Source organism: Diadema setosum, chromosome 15 (assembly GCF_964275005.1).
Source record: "Diadema setosum chromosome 15, eeDiaSeto1, whole genome shotgun sequence".
Taxonomy (NCBI): Eukaryota; Metazoa; Echinodermata; class Echinoidea; order Diadematoida; family Diadematidae; genus Diadema; species Diadema setosum.
Genome location: NC_092699.1, coordinates 7,511,737 through 7,531,330, shown reverse-complemented (window position 1 = coordinate 7,531,330; position 19,594 = coordinate 7,511,737). Strand labels below are relative to the sequence as shown.

Sequence of the window (19,594 nt, the reverse complement as noted above, 5' to 3'; positions counted from 1 at the left end):
AAACAAACGAACAAACAAAAACAAGAACAAAAAGTTGTCATATTTTTGCTGCCACTTCCCTCCCACTATGCATGGAAAAGAGTGGGGCATTTGATCCCTGTAAAGTGTTTGTGTGTGTGTGGGGGGGGGAAGCTTCCCCCCCCCCCCTCCCCCCGGTTGCGCCGGTCCGGTTATGGTGATGGTGACTATCGCCAATCATCCCCCCACTCCTAAGTACGGATTTACGCCGTTGGTACTTACAGGTGTCTCAAAAATAATGATTGCATAATCATGCATCGTCACTGAAAAAAGAATTATTTCCCTAATTCTGGTCTTATTTGGCTGATGCGCATTTTCTGACTGAAACGTCTTTGAATAAACACCAATGATGAGAACCAGCAAACCTCATAACATGACTGATCTTGTTTCGTTGGTTTGGAAATTACCGATACGCCCGCTGGCGCTCACACATTTATGACTTTGCCTAACTTAAGACAGACATATCTTCTTCCCTTGCTATCTGTTTTTACACTTGAAAAAATGTGCGGAAAGGCGGAAAATGAGATAACAAAACATGTTTAATTGGCTAAAAACTTAGCTATCTCTTCAAAAGTACATGTATTTCGCTAATGAAAATGTCTGAGCGGTGATATACAATGTACCAATACATACCAAAATTGCACATGCATTTTCCTTGATTTAAGACAGTTTTTATCTTCTGCGCATTTAATGTACATATTTTTTTCAAAGCTGTGTTGTGTTTTGCCCAGGCTTGCCGGCGGCGGAGCTCATAAGATCAAAACAGGGAAGAATGTTCGAAATGCTTTTGTGACACTTTTGACATAGACAGAGGCATGCATCAATTAAGCAAATGATGAATGTCCATGGGTAGTAGGTCCATGATTACAATGATAAGACAATTAGAAAATGTCAGTACAGTCTTCTTTTAGCAGTGTAAGTTCTGTTGCAGACATACATGTCAGAATACTACATTGAACCTTCCAACATACAGTAGCTGTATATCAATGTTATGTGGGTACAAAACATGCATACAAGTGCCATGGGTTGTTGTAATCCACTAAATATCATTAAAGCAGCGTAATGAATTATACATCATGCATCAGGCTTCAAGCTTACTCCTTTAAATAAACGGCACATGTAGGGCCTACGTATAACTTGTACCTTCACACATGCACTGTACATTACCAGTCATGAAGAAATGTGAAACATGCATTGGAAAATTGGCTCACTCAGGCGATCTAACTTTCCACGATCTAATTTTTATGCCTCCGCCACGAAGTGTCGCCGGAGGATTATGTTTTCGGGTTGTCCGTCCGTCCGTCCGTCCGTCCGTCCGTCCGTCCGTCCGTCCGTCCTTCCGTCCGTCCTTCCGTCCGTACGAAGTAATCAATTTTGTGGACGACGTATCTAAAAAACTGTCAGAGGTTTCCTTATGAAACTTGGCATGTATATGAGTGGGCGAAGTTGTGCCTATCAACTTTTGGGCGCACATGCTCAAGGTGAAAGGTCGAAAGGTCAAGGTCGAATGCTCAAAATGTCACTATTTCCCCTATAATGCCATGCTTGGAGGTATTTTCTTGAAACTTGGTGTATACATGAACTACAAATTCAAGATTCCCCAGAGAGGGCTTTGGGTCAAGAGGTCAAAGGTCAAGGTCAAAGGTCAAGTTAAAATGGTAAAATTTTACTTTTTTATCCATATCTCACAAATATATCAAGATATCTTCATGGAACTTAGTATATATGCATCTGACTGGCAGTGAACATGTAGGGAATTTATTGGTCATGGGTCAAAGGTCAGGGGGTCAAAGATCAAGGTCAATTCATAAAAATGTTATTATTTCTCCCTTATCCATGCAATGTCTGCAGGATTTTTTCTTGAAACTTAGTGTATGTATGTATTTATATCCAATACAGATTCTCTTGAAAGTTTCTTGCCAAAAGGTCAAAGGTCAAGTGAAATTGCTACATTTCATTTCTTCTTTTCACTTATAAAAGGGTCAAAAGTTGGGTACAAATCCTCAAATCCCGAAATACCTGCACTCTTAAACAGTATAGCCATTCATCCAAATAAACCTAGTTCAAGGAAAGTGAACACTCAATGCATTTGTAACAAACCTGTCATTTTAATATTTTGCCAGTTATGTGAAACTTTCATCACGAATTGGCAAGACATTGTGCTATAGACCTATTCGGAGAACCATGCATTATGGCGGAGGCATACCAGTCGCCATAGCGACATTTCTAGTTTTATTGGAAATATGACTTTCTTTGTATGCATAAAAATGTAGCTGTCTATGCATACTATCACATTTTCACTACACAACATAATTGCTTTCAAAACATATACGAATCAATCTTTTCCGTGTAATAATCTTCCCAGCTGCTGCATTCACCTGGAATTACTAGAATGTAACAACGTTTGTAAACATGGAAACCCTTCGCATAGAATATTTGACTCAGTGTACTGACCTTCGTATCAGAATGACAATAGGAAACAGGAAATAAATCTCAGTGGCACAAATCCAGTACAAATCTTGCGCATGAACTAAGCTATGTGAATCAACTTCTTTAATAAGTGATAGTTCTGACACAATTTCCTTTTATATCATTTTCTTTCGCAAAGGAAAAACTACGATCTTGAATTTCAAAAACGATGACATTATAAAATAATTTTGAAAGATAAACTTATGCTACCAATTTTACTAAACATGATACACATCCTCAGTTTCATGCACATGTAAGTGAACTTTGGAACTTGAGCCCATTTTTTTTCTACATTATACTCTGTATTTTCTTATCATATAGGACTTGTTCTGAAGGTGTAAATTGCAACTGAATGTTATTCCTCTTGTGGATGTTCACCTGATTTGACCCTATGTGAAATCACAAACCATACACATTTTTTTTACCTCTGTGTAATGCAAAGCTTATCTTAAAAATATTACAATAAATACATTTTTGAAAGACTACATAAATAGCCTCCCAAAACCATGACTTTGACATGTATCAGACAAATTATACACTTGGTATATACAAAAATGAGTTATGACAAAAGAAAACGAAGCAGCCAACACATTCCAATTTTGGGAAGTTTGTGTGAAAGTCCAAATCAGTTATTTCTGATAAAATGGTATGACTTTATCCCATAATCCTATCATCTCACCTCATTTTGGTGTATTTACCAACAAAATATCCACATAAAAGTAAACTTCTTGAAATACACTCTATAACACGCAAATGAAATGTCCTCTAAATGAAGTACATATACTTTGGAAAGTGTTCCTGTTACTACTTTTCTTTTGGTTAACTACAACTTTCCTCAAATTCTAGGCGCAGCATGTGCTATCACATTGTCCTCGCTTTTGATGTGAACAATTTTCAGATCGTATGGTTGGAAGAATACGCTACGCTCAACTGTAAGAGTCTTCGAAAGCTTCTCAGACAACACGTTAAAAATTGACTGTAATTAATAACTGCGACGAATCGGAGGTGATCTGCAGCACAGCGTAGTGATTTAAAAGCCTCATCCACTGGATCCGACAATGACGTGTTGATTGATAAAGTGTACCTGCACCCTGAAATGTATTTTTCTGACATTGTAGGTTGTTGTACTGGTAATACCCCTGTCAAATATAAGAGTGCAAAGTTACTCACATACGGAGACATGGCAATATATAAAGAGAAATAGAGCAATCTCTAAAATGCCAAAAAATAAATGCGCCACCAGGCAGCAGCCAGCTGCGGCAGCATCCACTGATGCGGATGCGTATCCGGCTCGAGAGAGAGAGCCAGCGCGTGAGGCCGGTGCGGCATGCGAATGCATGCTGCAGTGTGGACCGGCCCAACGTCATGCACAGATACCCGGAGCTGTACTCTGTGCCGTAGTACTACTTTAACTGTGCACTCTAGAAATAAAATTGCAAGACGTTCCGATGATGGAAAATCTGATACTGAACACAGTCCCGGGCTTTAATTTTGATTCAGTGCACTTGTAACAATTATAAACAGGGTAGCGGTATTCGAGCCCATGGCGAGGTGCGGGCACCTCACTAACGTTACTGTTAGACGTCCAGTCTGACGTTATACTATAGGTACACAGCCTAACTTTGCACAGCCCAGTCACTGTAAATAATAGCACAGCGTCTGGTCGGGCTATAGACCGATTCTGTGACGCGCTATGTGTATTTTTGGCATGGGCAGAGCCATTACTGCGGTGTCTCAGCCGACCCCCCCCCCCCTTCTCTTTCTCCCTACCCCTCTCACGCGCACGGAATGAAAAACTGATGCCTGGTTGTTTTAGCCAATGGGCGTCTCGTACTGAGTGCGCGAATGCTTGCTTTAGTGCGCGAACCTTTGTTACAAGTGCGCGATAAACATGTTGCCCGTGGGTCGGGGAGAGGAGGGGGGTCGGCTGGGACACCGCAAAATGAGCTTATGGCTGCGCGCAGTACCACAAATTGTCTACTGCTCTCAACGAACCCGAACCGGTTTATAGACCGATTCTGTGACGCGCTATATGTGTATTTTTGGCATGGGCAGCGCCATATACTGCGGTGTCTCAGCCGACCCCCCCCCCTCCTCTCTCCCCACCCCTCTCACGCGCACGGAATTAAAAACTGATGCATGGTTGTTTTAGCCAATGAGCGTCTCGTACCAGGGAGGTGAGAGGAAAAGGAGTGGGCACTGGATTAGTGTCTTTTGAACCATCCTCGGAGCCGCACTCCCCAAGAGACCACTCCACTAACTAGATTACTGCCGCTTGGCCGCACAGTGCACATGCGCAATCCTTGTCAACAGGCTGGTGGGTCTCACCCCTCCCTGGCCAGAACCTGGATTACTCCACGTAGTACTGGTGGTTGGTGTATACTGGTGCATTACTGATGCATTACCCATTGCTGTGCCTGCAAACAACACTGGTGCATTGTGATGTGCAGTGAACTGGTTGCGTGGTCACATTTTGAATTTTGCAGCTAGTATTCAAGGTATTATAATTTATGTGCATTTACATGTCCATGTACTATAAGATTTCTTGGGAACAAATGTACTTTGCATGATATTATGGTGAAATAACTTTTACATGAAATGGAAACAAATTAACACAGACTTAAAAACATTTAATAATAATGATTAGCAGCACCAATAATAATATACTGATTGTAAGAATATGAAGGAAACATGAACAGCTGAGTAGTGGAACACATGCCACAATAATGCCTGATGATAATAATAATTTTAATACCAAGCTAGCACAGAAAATACCAACCACAACAGCAACAACCATCATAAAAATACCCATTCAGCTTTCAAATAAGAATAAAACAAAAACAGAGAGACAGACAAAAAAAGCGCCATGGTGAATATCTAATCAGGCATACAGTGTTACAGGACATGTGATATAGTTCAGCTCTCACTGAACTCTCACATGTTTTCACCATACACCAGGCAAGGAGGCAAGTTATTTCACCAAGATTAGGTCCTATAGTAGTCTCCATCACGACCACTCTGTTGTAGATTCGAGCCCTCCTGCCTCAATATATCCCCAGCTTACAACAAAAAAAAAAAACATTCAAATAGTGTTTTCATCCCCTGGAGAACTAAAATTGCTCACAAAAATATGTTAATGGGACCAGAAAAAAACATGTCTTGGCGGATGTACGCAAGTTTCCCAAAAAAATATGACAAGAGAACCAACACGAGCGAACAATGAAGTGATACATCAGACTAAAGAAAAACCCCAACATCTGCTGATCTACAGGTGAATTTCGTCAGCACTAGTCAGGATTTACACTTGACATTGCGTCGTAATTTGATTAAGACAAGAACAAAACAATGGCTATTGTTAAACAGTTACATTGTCAAAACTCAACTTCTTCTTGGCCGATTTTCAAAATTTTTGTATCTATCGAGAGCTGAATTCTTAGACTAGCAGGTCCTGAGAGTATATGCCGTGTGAGCCTCCATAAAGAATGTAAAGCCCTCATACACGTCCTTGTGAACACACACAAGTCAACTGGCCTGTCCATACTCCTAACGATAGAGGGCCAAATCACCGCGGCCCCGAGGATCGAACATCAAACAGCAGTGATAACGATCAGACTGACCTCGCTACGTAAGAGGTCGTTTACTTGTTCGTTGGGGCACTGATCCCTTGTAATCCTGTGCTGAGTGATAGGGAAAACCCTCAGGGCAGAGTGCCCACTCCTTTTTGTCTCACCTCCCTGCTCATACTGAGTGCGCGAATGGTTACTTAGTGCGCGAACCTTTGTTACAAGTGCGCGATAAACATGTTGCCCGTGGGGTGGGGGAGAGGAGGGGGGTGTCGGCTGGGACACCGCAAAATGAGCTCATGGCTGCGCCCAGTGCCACAAATTGTCTGCTGCCCTCAACGAACCCGAATCGGTCTATAGACCGATTCAAGCCACAGAACTCTTACACATAGAAGAATCACTCGCCACCCGTTTTGTCGCCGTCGCTCGACTCATTGTCACGTGACGTCCGCCATTTTGCTTAGCGGAACTTTTTTGCGTGCAAATCCCAGCAGACGCTATCCACATACAGTGACTGCATGTTGTACCGTGATTTTCTGACGTTCCGAGACCCTGAGCGAGGCATTAAAATGCCATATTTTGCGCCTGTAAACTGCACAAATCACTTCACAAAAGGATTTGGAAACAGGTAAGTTTGACACCAAGCCATGATGAGAATAAGAAGTAAATTAATTCCCCAAGTAACGTTACAATTAGGCGGATCGGTCGTATGTTGGCTTTCTTGTGAGCGCAGTAGCAAAGTTATTCCCAGACACTGGATTTTGTGTTTGCCGTCGACATATCTGTTTACCACCAATTACTATGCAAAATAAAAAAGATCAAGTAGGCCTAATTAGGCCCTGGGGCTATAAACTGTACGTTGTGTGTTGGGGCAAACAGCTTTTTACATGAAAAAAAGTGTAAATTTATGTAAATTTGAGCTTAGGTGTAAACTTTACACGTAGATTTATTCTTATTGTCTAGCTAAAGCTAGTTAGAGTCACAGTACCAGTGGTGGGCCAGTGTCAGTGTCGGTGACAACACAGTCGTTTAGATACTAGATTGTCTAGACTGACTGTGTACTCTAGTATTAAAGTAACCCCGGGACATTGCTTTCGCAATATGCAATATTTGTCGTACATGTATTTGCGAGACTTGTCTTGCCTACATATTGTTGCCACGTTTACATTTCGTACTATACCATATACTGTAGTATGTTTTCACACTTAAAGGGAAGGTAAACCCAAAGAACAATGTGGATTGAGTGAAAGCAGCAACATTAGTAGAACACATCAGTGAAAGTTTGAGGAAAATCGGACTATCGATGCAAAAGTTATGAATTTTTAAAGTTTTGGTGTTGGAACCGCTGGATGAGGAGACTACTAGAGGATATGACGTATGAGTGGACAACAATACAAAGAAAATATAAAGGAAATTCAACAAAAATTCACTTTTCTAGAATTATGAAAGAGGAATGGACCAACCGCTTTCAGAAAGCAGGAGGAATGATTGCTACCCTTAACATATGTCAATATCAAGTTGATGGAATTTGTAATTTTCATGAAAAATGGATTCTTGCAGAATTTTCTTTATATTTTCTTGGTGTTGTTGTCCACTCATACTTCATAACATCTAGTAGTCTCCTCATCCAGCGGTTCCAACATCAAAACTTTAAAAATTCATAACTTTTGCATCGATTGTCCGATTTTCCTCAAACTTTCACTGATGTGTTCTACTAATGCTGCTGTTTTCACTCAATCCACATTGCTCTTGGGGTTTACCTTCCCTTTAAGGATTTCATTTTGAATTGTGCTTTCAAGCACAATTCAAAATGCAGCGAACAAGTGCAAGTGAAATCTTGGATTATACAGTATTGCCTTTGATATTTTTTTATATTCTTGCCAGTGTCCATTATTCATGGTTTTATTTTGCTGCCATATTGTATGCTAAGTGATTGTACATGCATTTGCTTTCATGATATACCTGTACAATACATGTAGTTGTCTTATTTGTGACACTTGTTTTGCCTACATGTACATACTTTGAGATACAGTGTAGTATGTTTTCACACTCTTTAGATTTCACTTTGAATTTCGTTTGAAGCAAACGGGTGCGTGTGAAATCTTGCATTATACAGATGTTCATGTATTGCCTTTAGTTGATATTGTTATGCCAAGAATGCATTTGATATTCTTGCCCGACAGTGTTCATTATTTATGGATTTTATGTTGTTGCTATATTGCATGATAGTTGATTATACAAGCATTTGCTTTCGTGATATACAACATTTGCTGTATATCTGTGATACTTGTTTAACTTACATGTTGTTACCAAATTATGTTTTCATACTACACAGTGTATGGGATAGTGTTTGTTATACTCATTACTAAGGATTTAATTTTGAATCATGCTGAGCTAAGTACAAGTGAAAAATCTTACATTTACAAATGTATTGCCTTTAATACTGTTGCCAGGAATGCCGTTGGTGTTCTTTTCAGTGTTCATAACTTGTAGATTTATATTGCCATAGTGCATGCGGATCAACACAATATGTTTTCATACTATACCATAGTGCATTTTTACACTCATTAGGATTTTCTTTTTGAATCACGCTTGAAGCTATCAAGGGCAAGTGAAATTGTGCACTATACATGTATTGATGTATTGCCTTAGATAATCTTGCCAGACAGTGTCCATTATTCATGAATGTTATGTTGTTGCCCTATTGCATGTCCATTATAGATGTATATGCATTTGATTTTGTGATTTCAATAGTTGTCACAAATTTGCGACACTGGTGGTCTTGCCTATCATTTGCATAAGATGTTCCCGACGCATGTACTGTGATTATAGCCGCCGTGTTAGGTATGATAATGGTACATGTACTTCAAGCAAATGGTATATCACTGTACTGGTTGATTCTCAGCAATTAACTTTGACCTTGATAAATGTCAAATAAAGTGTAAAAAAATCAGGAAAATTAACTCTGTCCAACTTAACTTTCTGTTTTTTGTGGGAAGACAATCTTGAAAGGAGTTCATGCTTGTAATGTGTGTGAGTGTATATATATATATATATATATATATACACATATATATACATATATATATATATATATACATATATATATATATATAAATATATATATATGATTGAGTACCAGGTAGTCTACATGTTGGTGCAGCAATATCATTATATCGAAAGTAAAACAGAAACCAATTTCATGTTGATCACCAACAATTTATTTACAGCACACAAATATTTGAGCGATTCGCTCTTTCTCAAGTGTTGTTGCAAATCGCTCAAAAATTGGTGTGGTGAAATAAATTGTCGGTGATTAGCATGAACTCGATTTCTGTTTTATTTCATGTATACAGATATACAGTGCATACATGCCTATAGGCATATTGCTTCCTATACCAATATGTGCAATAGTGGTAACTACATTGTACTACACACTAATGATAATAACAGCAGGAATATAGATAATTAAGGTGATGTTGTCTTCCAAATTTCTAATATGTTGAACGAGTGTCAGATGGGGAAGATGTATTACATGATCATATCCACAAATCATTGATTTTTACAACTGGACTGACTGGAAATTTAATTTGACCTGTTTAATGGGAGAAAAATCAAAAGCACGAACACATCTTCTTACAGTATCGTTGGAGGGGGAAAAATGCAAGACATAGGGTTGAGAGGGGTATCAGAAAATGGCAGGACACAGACAAGGACAGGCTTAGATTATTTTATACCAAAGCAGATCACGTCTCCGAAGTCAAATAGATCTATCCGAAATGGGGAAAAACTCCTGTTTCAATACAGACAACTTTCAGGGAAGAGTGTGAAATAAATAACATAAATGAGTACATGAATCTGTGGTCAACGCTGGATTGAGAAGTACCAGTTTGACAGTTTACAAGTTCAAGTAAATATCAAGGGCTACAGCGGCTGTCATACTGCCCGATCAGTGAGTTGACCGTACCGTACTCGCTAGGAGCTGCGGAGGTACCGCTAACCAACATGGCGGCGTGTGCACTGAGGCGTCACATCCGTGGTGCGCGGTGGCGACACCGAGCTCAGCGGGTTGTGAATGGGTGTGATTCTTCTAATAATGTGTAAGAGTTCTGTGATTCAAGCGAGTGTTCAAGGAAGTGCGCCCTCTTATGGCGACGCCATGTCTGGGGGCCATCCAGGCCGCGTTTTTTTTAAAGACGGCACAGATTGGGGCATGGCGCGTGTTAAACCTATGGGAAAAACGTTGGGTTAGGGTTAGGGTTAGGGTTAGGGTTAGGGTTTGATGGTTAGGGTTAGGATTAGGATTAGGGTTAGGTTTAGGGATAGGGGCCCCAATAGATTTTTAGGGTCCCCAATCTGTGCCGTCTAAAAAAAACACGCCGGCAGGCCGGGTCGGCAAGCGCCCTGCGTGCGTGACAAGGGTGCCAGGGGCAGCCAGTACTTTTACCACCCGTTGGCCCCCAGTTATGGCGACCGTTAGGTGAATAGGTCATCGAAATTGAATCGGTCTATACACAGCCCAGTCGCTAGGTTGCATGCACAGCGTCCGAGTCGGGCTAACGTATAGGGGTCTGATCATTGGTAGGTCTAGTACCGGTACCTAGTCCTAACCCTGTTTACTTAATTAAAAAACAGGTGCTAGCTCTACTAGACCTCGAGACCACACAACAGAGTATACATCTAACGTTAGAGATAGACCTAACGTTATATCTTCACGGGTTAGTGACAGTTAGTGAGTGTTAATTTTTGATACGACTAATTAGTTTCGCGCCCACTCTCCCCGCTGCACTATACCGGGTGGTACAGTACTAGTATACCACCCGGTCCGGCAGCGTATTGATTCAGATACTCTAGTAACTATTCCAGTGACTCTCACTTAAAGTGTCAATTTCAAATATAGTTTCATAATTCATCATGAGTTACGGCTGTCTACCTCAGTAACTTACTGTTGGGTCTACACACAACACAAACGGGCTTGATGAAAACTGAGAGAATAACATGCAAATTCAGCCTGGTTCTCTGTGCTCTGATGATGATGTTCTGTACAGTCCAATGTCGACGATGTGTGAAGGCGGAATGCCTGTCGAAAGTCAGCTGGCTTGAAGTGTTCTTCACACAACCTTTGCGTTCGGGTTTACAATCCGGTCCTGGACCTGGTCCACTGTCATACCAGCAGAACGATACCGTTTCAAGTTTGTCATACCGTTTTTGGAACAGCTCAGGGCATTTAATCTGATACGGAAATTTGAATGTCGCAAAGTTCGGAGTGGTGTTCCGGCAAAGTGGTGCAACGAAGATAATAGACATCTTAAACGTACATCAAGAGTCGATCGAGTCGTGATCGCTAAACGCTAGTCATACCATGCGCATCATCCAGCGGGCGGGCCGGCCGGGCCGGGCTAACGCTGCTACGATGGTGTAGTTGGGTACAATCATGTCACGCTATACGGACGTTAAGGCACACGATACCGATAGACAGTATTCGATGCAGACGGAGGCAAACGAAGGAAGCATGCACACACCGATTTTCGACGCGCAGCTACTATTTTCATTTTTGGTTACTATTGCAGCGCTCACTAGTGCGTGCTGATTTATTAAGATTAATATTTCACAATTTGGGGCATTTTTTTTTTTGTGATGGGATATAATGTTCTCTAGAGTTCTAAAGACATGCTCTCACACCTGTCAAAATAATTTCAGGGTGCAGACACACTTTAGGCCAAAGGAAAGACTATCATGATGCTCTTAAGACCACAACTTCCGTCATAGGATCATAGGACACAAAATTCCGAATGTAATGTCCGGAAAAACAATGACCGTTAAGGGACAAGACTGTTTCACAATAAGAATTGAGTTTAATCCCGCATAATATTAGAATGAATTTCATAATTGTTACGTATTGTATCTAACTTTTAAATAATTCAAATCTGGAAGTCAGTGAATTTAGTACAGAAGGCATGGACTGCCATTATGGTTACGTGAGAAGCCCATGCAACGTACGTCTGGAGATGTTATTTAATGAGGAAGGAAGAGTCTGTTCTTACCATCCTTATATAATTATCAGCTTTAATTTAAGAAGGGAATAACCTTTATCTTTATATTTTTTGAAATAAATACATTTTATGATTACTCATAACCATGGACAGGATAAATTAAAGGGTGTGTGCAGTTCTGGTCGAGACGAGGATTTAGCTTTAAACGTTTTGCGAGATATTCAGAAACCACTCTCTGAGATGTCAAAGAGCATGCAATTCTAAGGGGTATCAAAAGTTTATTTGATGAAAATCGGTTTTGAAATGGCTGAGATATCCAAAAACAAGATGAAAGAAAGAGATCCTAATAAAAGGCGTGGTCTGTGGTCTTTTATTATTATCACCTTTTTTTTGGATGTCTCAGCCATTTGAAAACCAATTTTTATCAAATAATGTTGAATCCTTCTTAAAATTACATCGTCTTTCATATTTCATAAGACGTTTCTCATTATCTCACTAAGGTATGTAAAAAACATGGATCCCAACCTCAACCAATACTGTACAGCCCCTTTAATGGGCTAAAAATGCACACAAAATTCATATTAGACATTTTCATAATGTATATGATCCTGGTGTAAACAGTAAAGGAGAAAAAAAAAGCAAGACAAGGAAAATCACTGTATATACTGGTATAAGGGATTGAACCGCGACCGCGATTTGCTAGACGGATCACGGTACCACCGACAACGCAAACATCCCGATGCAAAGCTCAAAAAGAGCTCAAGTACGTTGTCAATTTCAATTTCACCCTGAGGCCTTATACACTGCATAAACATCGGTGTTAGATTTAACACACTTTTTACATTTTTATTTTTCAGCTTCTTACTGAAGATCCCATGACGGATTTTCAACAAACTTGGCAGGCAGCATCTTCAAGCGTGATAGAATTTATATTTGTTCAAATGTGCCCTGAACCAGGAGTAGAATTGATAGACCTAAGTTTATGCTACGAGTGCATACATTGGTGACTGTAGTTTCAAGTTTGTTCATAGCAGATTCGGGAGACGAAATCTGGGGCCAGATTCAGCTTCTTCTTCTTCAGCGATGGTATTCCACAAACGTGGCAGATAGCGCACTAGGGTGAAAGGATCTCATATTGTTCAAATAGGCACCCTCCCTAGGAGGTAAGACCCCCAAGTTAAGACATTGCTAGAAATATTATTCTCTACAGCAATGACAGAGCTATAACGTTAGTGCTTTGAGTATGTTGATGATTGTAGTTTCAAGTTTGCTAATGGTGGGTCCGAGTTCGTCTCATGGGGCCCTAGGGGGTGCGAAACAAATCGGGGCAAAATGTTCACATGTTCATCTATGGTCAAGTTTTCATCAAATGTGTTGAGATTTTTTTGTCTTAGGACGACAATATTATTACTGTACAAATGGGCACTATGCCCCATTGGGGATCCCCCGAAATTCCAACGTAGAGATATTTTTTTTCTTTCAAAACTCTGTGAAACCAAATACTCAGAGTAATAAAACATAATGGAAATAAGTGAATCTAGTTTCAAGTTTGATCGTGGTAGACCTTGGATCTGGCGAAAAAAAAAAACTCAAACTGGGTCAAGTTTGCACTTTTTGATCTCTTCAAAAACGCATTGTCAAATTTTCTGCAAACTTTCCAGGTGTTCTTGCCAAAAAGGATATGTAAATAGACACCATGTCCTCCTGGTCAAGCAAAGTTCCTCGAGCTGTTATATTCTCCTTCGGTAATAGTCTGCAAGAACAAATGGAAGGTAAATTTGCAATACTCAGGTGAGAGTAGGACCCGCTGATCTTTTGTGCTTTCATTGTTCTGTGTTCCATCCCGTCTCAGATAATGCATGTAATGTCTGTTGTCCATGTAAGTGTCTTATTTCCTTTTATATTCGTCATTTTGCCTATGACAAGTAATCTAGGATCAAAAGCTCAGGCCCCAAGAAAATTAAACTTTTGATCTTTTGTTAATTCTGAATGAAAATCAAAATGAATGTTCTTATGTATTCGGGTATAAGGTTTGATACACTGGAAATAATGAAGTTGAAGCATACGCGAGATCAAGGGAAAGACAGAGAGAGGAAAAATATGTGACCCGCTACAAAGAAAAGTAAAAAATTATTTTAAAAAATCCGAAAATTGGGAGAGGTGGATTTTCTGGAAATTATTAATACTCTTCAGCTAGAATTTCATACAAAGCACGACTCATGATTCAGTAATCGGTTGCGGAGATATCGATGATTTTATGAGACCATGTGGAGTGGCCTCGGAAATCAGCGTTTCAAGAAAACCGCTTATAAGGTTTTCCTTCCGACACAATCGTGATAAAGGGGAGGTATTAAAGGCAGTTTCACCTCTTGACAATAGAACGTATGAACCTAGCAACATCGGCGATGTTCATTCAAGCTTAGCACCAGCGGTCTATACGCACGACCAATCAGTAACCAAGATGGCATGCACCGACCAATAAAATCCCTCCATCGTTGCTAGGGGCTGAGTCTCTCTGCGGCGCTAAATCCAAATCTTCAGAGACGTTTCTGTTCCGTTGAAAGTCGGAAAATCATGGCGTCAGAAAAATGTTTTTTCTTGTATGTCCTTTGATTGTTTAGTTTCCAAATATCGGCACATGATAGACGAAACATTAGACTACAAAATTATGGCAAATAGTAATACATGATAATATGAATTCTTATCTTATACTGTAAAAGGGTTTTTTATGTGACGGAAACTTTGTAAAACGAAGACTTTTCTTTTTTCTCTCGTGTAAGTTACATTATCCTTTCATCCCCCCAGATTGACCTGAATCGCTGCGAGAAAATCCAGATATCACGTGGGATTCTCCAGGCTGTGTCTTTCATGCATGCTAAAAACATCCTGCACCAGGATATCAAACCAGCAAATATTCTGGTAGGTAATCTTCTAGTAATGTGTCCCTGGTACAACATCCTAACAACTTTGACCAGTGCCTCGATACTTAACCTAATCTTTTAGTACATAAGCGATACCCAAATTGGGCGTGCGTCGCCACGAACATTTTTTTTTTTTTGCATTACAACACCAATATGCAGTCACCTGGCTTGGACTTTTCATTAAGGCCATAAGAGTTTAGAAAGAACAGAGTCCAAGCTGTAAAATAACGTATAACTCAACACAGGTAGACTTTCGTGACCTATCTAGATAATGAACGGAGAGCACATACTTTTAAAAAGGTGTTTTGTGGGAAAGGAGGCTTTGCAGGCATGGCAGGAATCAAAGGGTCTATCCAAGCACTAATCTCCCAAACTGTGCTATGTGCATTGAATGGGACAAAGAAGAAAACAGGAAGTAATTTTCCGCAGCACCCACTGTGAAAGGATTATCAGACTAACCTGAAAGTTTGCACATTTTATAAAAACGTTTTATAACTTTTTTACTAACTTTACAAGCACCAGCACTATCTTATCCAAGATTATTACGGTCGAAAGTGAAGAGTATGCAAGGAATGCGTAAGAAACATAAAGGGACCTTTGAGACACAACTGTAATATTCTTTCAAAAATGTGTGCTAGAGAAAAACTGCAATATATTATATATATATGTATATATGATATATATATGATATGTTAATTTTTTTCCTGCAGATAAAGAAGAATTGCTCTTTCAGAAATTGTAGAAAGTAAATATTGACTTGCTTGACACATTTTAGCTACTTTGAGTCCCCAGTTGAAATCGGGGCGTGCGACTTTTTGTTGGTTTTTTATGCGTGGTCACATTAAAACTCTAGTTTGATGCTAATCTGTGTTTGTGCTTCAATTGTGAGTCAATTGACTTACCCGCTAAAGTAGGGTCTCTGTGAATGCATATAGGAGTGACAACATTTAGGTCTGTAGATGAAGATTGGATCATTGGGTAAAGTGGAAAGTTTATTTCGAAAGATTGGTATTTTTGAAAGTACGTGCATATATCCTTACTGCCTCATAATGAATAAGAGCAAGAGCAAGAGAGAGCAGTAGATTACAGGTTCGATTCCCACCGGTTCTTTTTTGTCCCCGCCGAACGAGTTCGAGCAGGGGACTATGAAACGGGCTCCGTACGTGTGTGTGTCCGTGCGTCCGTGCGTGCGTCCGTGCGTGCGTCCGTGTGTGCGTCCGTGTGTGATCAAAATGTTCAATTTGCTACTTCTCTGTCATTTATGAGCCAATTTTGATTCTGTTTGCTTTATATGATAGCACTACATGGGAGCTTTAAAACTTGTACACAGAATTTCAGTTGTGACCTTTGACCTTGACCTTTGACCTATATTGTACATTTTGCTACAAAATGCTACTCCTTCGCCATTTCTAACCCGATTTCGATTCCGTTTGCTTTATGTGATGGCACTAGGTGAGGGCTTCAAAACTTCTACACAGAATTTTGACCTTTGACTTCTTTGACCTTTGACCTTGATTTTTGACCTATATTGTACATTTTGCTACAAAATGCTACTCCTTCGCCATTTCTAACCCGATTTCGATTCCGTTTGCTTTATTTGATGGCACTAGTTGAGGGCTTCAAAACTTCTACACAGAATTTTGACCTTTGACTTCTTTGACCTTTGACCTTGATTTTTGACCTATATTGTACATTTTGATACAAAATGCTACTCCTTCGCCATTTCTAACCCGATTTCGATTCCGTTTGCTTTAAGTGATAGCACTAGGTGAGGGCTTCAAAACTTCTACACAGAATTTTGACCTTTGTCTTCTTTGACCTTTGACCTTGATTTTTTACCGATATTGCACATTTTGTTACAAAACGCTACTTCCGGCGGGGACATATATTACGCACCGCGTAATTTCTACTTTTCCTTGTTCTAACATGTTTGTTAAAAATGTGGATCAGCAGTTGCGATCTTGCAAATTTCATTCGTACAGAGGGAGACAAATTGAAGAAAAAAAATCATACCATATCTTTACCCCTCTTCTTGATAATTTCATACGTTCATTTCATATGCCTTGTGTGCCTGAATTTCGGAGCTTGGGTATCTGTTTCGAGTTCATCGTGTCACTTTTGGCAACACGGGAAAGTGTGGTGGTAGTGTCGCTGCCCGAAGAGCAGTATATGACAGGTTTGATTCCCGCTAGTCCTTTTTTCCCCCGACATGTTTGTTAAAAATTCCGTTTGTACAGAGGGAGACAAATAATGAAGAAAACTCATACCTTGTATCCCATATCTTCATCCCGCTTCTTAACAATCTCTTGCTTTCATGGGAACGCGCACTTTCAAAATATTCGTTTTTGTTTTCTTTTTTTTTTAAGATAGTTGCAATGATATTGTTGGCAATTATTAAGCATTTTTTTTTTACAATCGTTTCCAGCCAATCTGTTTATCATTAGTAACAGCATGATTACTGTCATGCATCTTTTGTGACCGTAGGAAATCGTCCGGAAACTAAACCAGGCGTTTGGATTGGTTTGAAATAAATTCGTTTCACGTTACTGTTTACTAGAAGTAATCAAACTTAAGCAAATAAAGAAAAGCTCCTCAAATGCAAGCAGTCATCAGACTTACGCCATAAAATCCCCTCCAAAGATAGCAAGAGAATCTCGCCTATCAAGAAGGGCACTTCCGCTGCTTACAAAGAACTAATATCATTGACCGAATAACTTGGAGACGTGGCTTGTCTACTATAGGGTCCAACTTTTTGTCTCCATCTTCGTCACTTTTGAATGAATACTTGCATTTCCCCCTTTGGTCAATGCCATGTAGATTGAGACTGAGACAAAGCGTCCGTACATCTGTGACCTTGGCCTAGCCCACATCAAGAACCGCAGCACCATGTCTGAACAGTCCGCTGGGAAACGTGGCACGCCCTTCTACATGCCACCGGAAACACTGGCGGGCACTCCCGACGCCACACACAGCAACAAGCACGACGTGTGGTCTGTGGCGGGCACCCTGGTCGAGCTGCACTCTGAAGAACATCTGTGGGGGGAAGCAGTTTTCCGCATGGAGCTATTTGCTTTCTTGTTTCGGCTGAAAGACGGTTCCGTAGGCATGCCGCAAGCTCTGTCGAAGGTGGAGTCTGACGTCAGGGGGATCTTGGAGCCGTGTTTCACACATGATCCTGATCAGCGTCCGTCAGCGCTGCAGCTACTGGAGAAATTCAATGCTCTCAAGTAATTGTCACTTTCTCGCAGTCGGGCAAGTTATCCGATGCCATGTATTATGCACATGTACATGAGCTGGCATGGCTTGACAATATTGTGGGGCAAAAATACTTCTTCTTATTTATTTTTTTCCATCCAGGTCACTAAAAATCCTCGATAGGAGAAGGGCATTTATTGTTTTTAGAATAGTTCAACTGCAATTTTATTTCTTTCTTTTTTCACATTTCAATACAACCAACATGAACGCTACACTTTTATGTTTCAAAGGAGCTGTGGAACATTTTTATTTGTGTGTGTGTGTGGGGGGGGGGGGGGTCAGCGGGAGGGGGACGGTTAGGGCTGGTCAAAGTTAGTGCTCGTTTTTAGGTCAAGGATCACCACCCTGTTCCAGAGAGAATTGCTTCAAGCCAGACAACAGGTTAAAACATCTGCATCCTACTTTGAAAAGCTTTAACGTGGTTTCTAACATATCCCATATTGCCTCTCCTTCTTCTTAGCCGTATAGGAGCAGTTGGCCAAATTCAATTAGTGCTTAGGTATTCGTATATTAGCAGCATAGAAGGAGGTTATTGAGCACGGGCAGAGTTTGCTACAACACGCATCTCTACCTTAGACATTTGCCCGAGTATAATTATATTCGGGACTCGTCCTCAACGGGTTAAGACCGGATGTAAATACAAGTATACAAATATAAAATATATTGTAGTTGCTCCGCGTATTGGCAGTACTTGAAATAGCAATAGCCATGTCTACACCTATCCCAAAACTTCAAGTCATACTAACTACGAATTTTTAAAATTTTTAAAATAAAAGTTAAAATTCTTTCCCTTAACCACGACTTCCCTTAACCACAACTTCGATGCCGTTCACACGTACACGCAGTTAGCAAAACTTCAACTTAATGCTAACTACGATAGAAAATAAAGGGCGCCTATAGTTAGCACCCACGGTCGCGCGCTATTGGGGGAAAATTGAGCGTCGTGGTTAACAAAACTCCGTTCACATTTGTCGTAGTTTTAGCGCTCTGAGGGGGACATTCCCAAAACCACGACGAAACTACGACAAAACCCTAAGAAATTTCACGGTGTAGTCGTGGTGTCTTCGCCTTAAGGTTTTGTCGTAGTTTTCAAAACTACGTGCGTCTACATCTACACTAACTTGCAGTTAGGGACTATCGTAGTTTACAATACTGCAGTTTTGTAAACCTTAAAAGGTAAAGGGATCTAGACGTGAACCTCGCTAATAATAATGTCACAACAGAGGAATGCATTAAATGTCAATCCTCCCCCTTCGTCAGGGATGACAGTACGAATGAATTTTCACAGTGATGAGCCGGGTGTTAATACCCTATACTAGCACGCGCAATCTGTGTAACCAAAACAAAAACTAACAAATAATAACAACAAATGCCT

At 40.3% G+C, this 19,594-nt stretch overlaps 1 protein-coding gene across 1 annotated transcript; it reads left to right on the top strand.

Moving 5' to 3' along the window:
* Window positions 1-3,704: 3,704 nt before the first annotated feature.
* Window positions 3,705-18,195, top strand: LOC140239211 (mitogen-activated protein kinase kinase kinase A-like). The gene is made up of 3 exons (XM_072319093.1): window positions 3,705-3,872; window positions 14,849-14,962; window positions 17,782-18,195. Exons 1-3 carry the CDS (start codon window positions 3,705-3,707, stop codon window positions 18,193-18,195), a joined length of 696 nt encoding a protein of 231 aa, XP_072175194.1.
* Window positions 18,196-19,594: the final 1,399 nt, after the last annotated feature.

Coding starts and splice junctions, on each gene's coding strand:
- LOC140239211 (XM_072319093.1), top strand. CDS start 3,705: ATGCCAAAAAATAAATGCGCCACCAGGCAGCAGCCAGCTGCGGCAGCA. Junction 3,873..14,848: donor ATGCACAGATACCCGGAGCT/GTACTCTGTGCC, acceptor TCATCCCCCCAG/ATTGACCTGAATCGCTGCGA. Junction 14,963..17,781: donor TCAAACCAGCAAATATTCTG/GTAGGTAATCTT, acceptor AATGCCATGTAG/ATTGAGACTGAGACAAAGCG.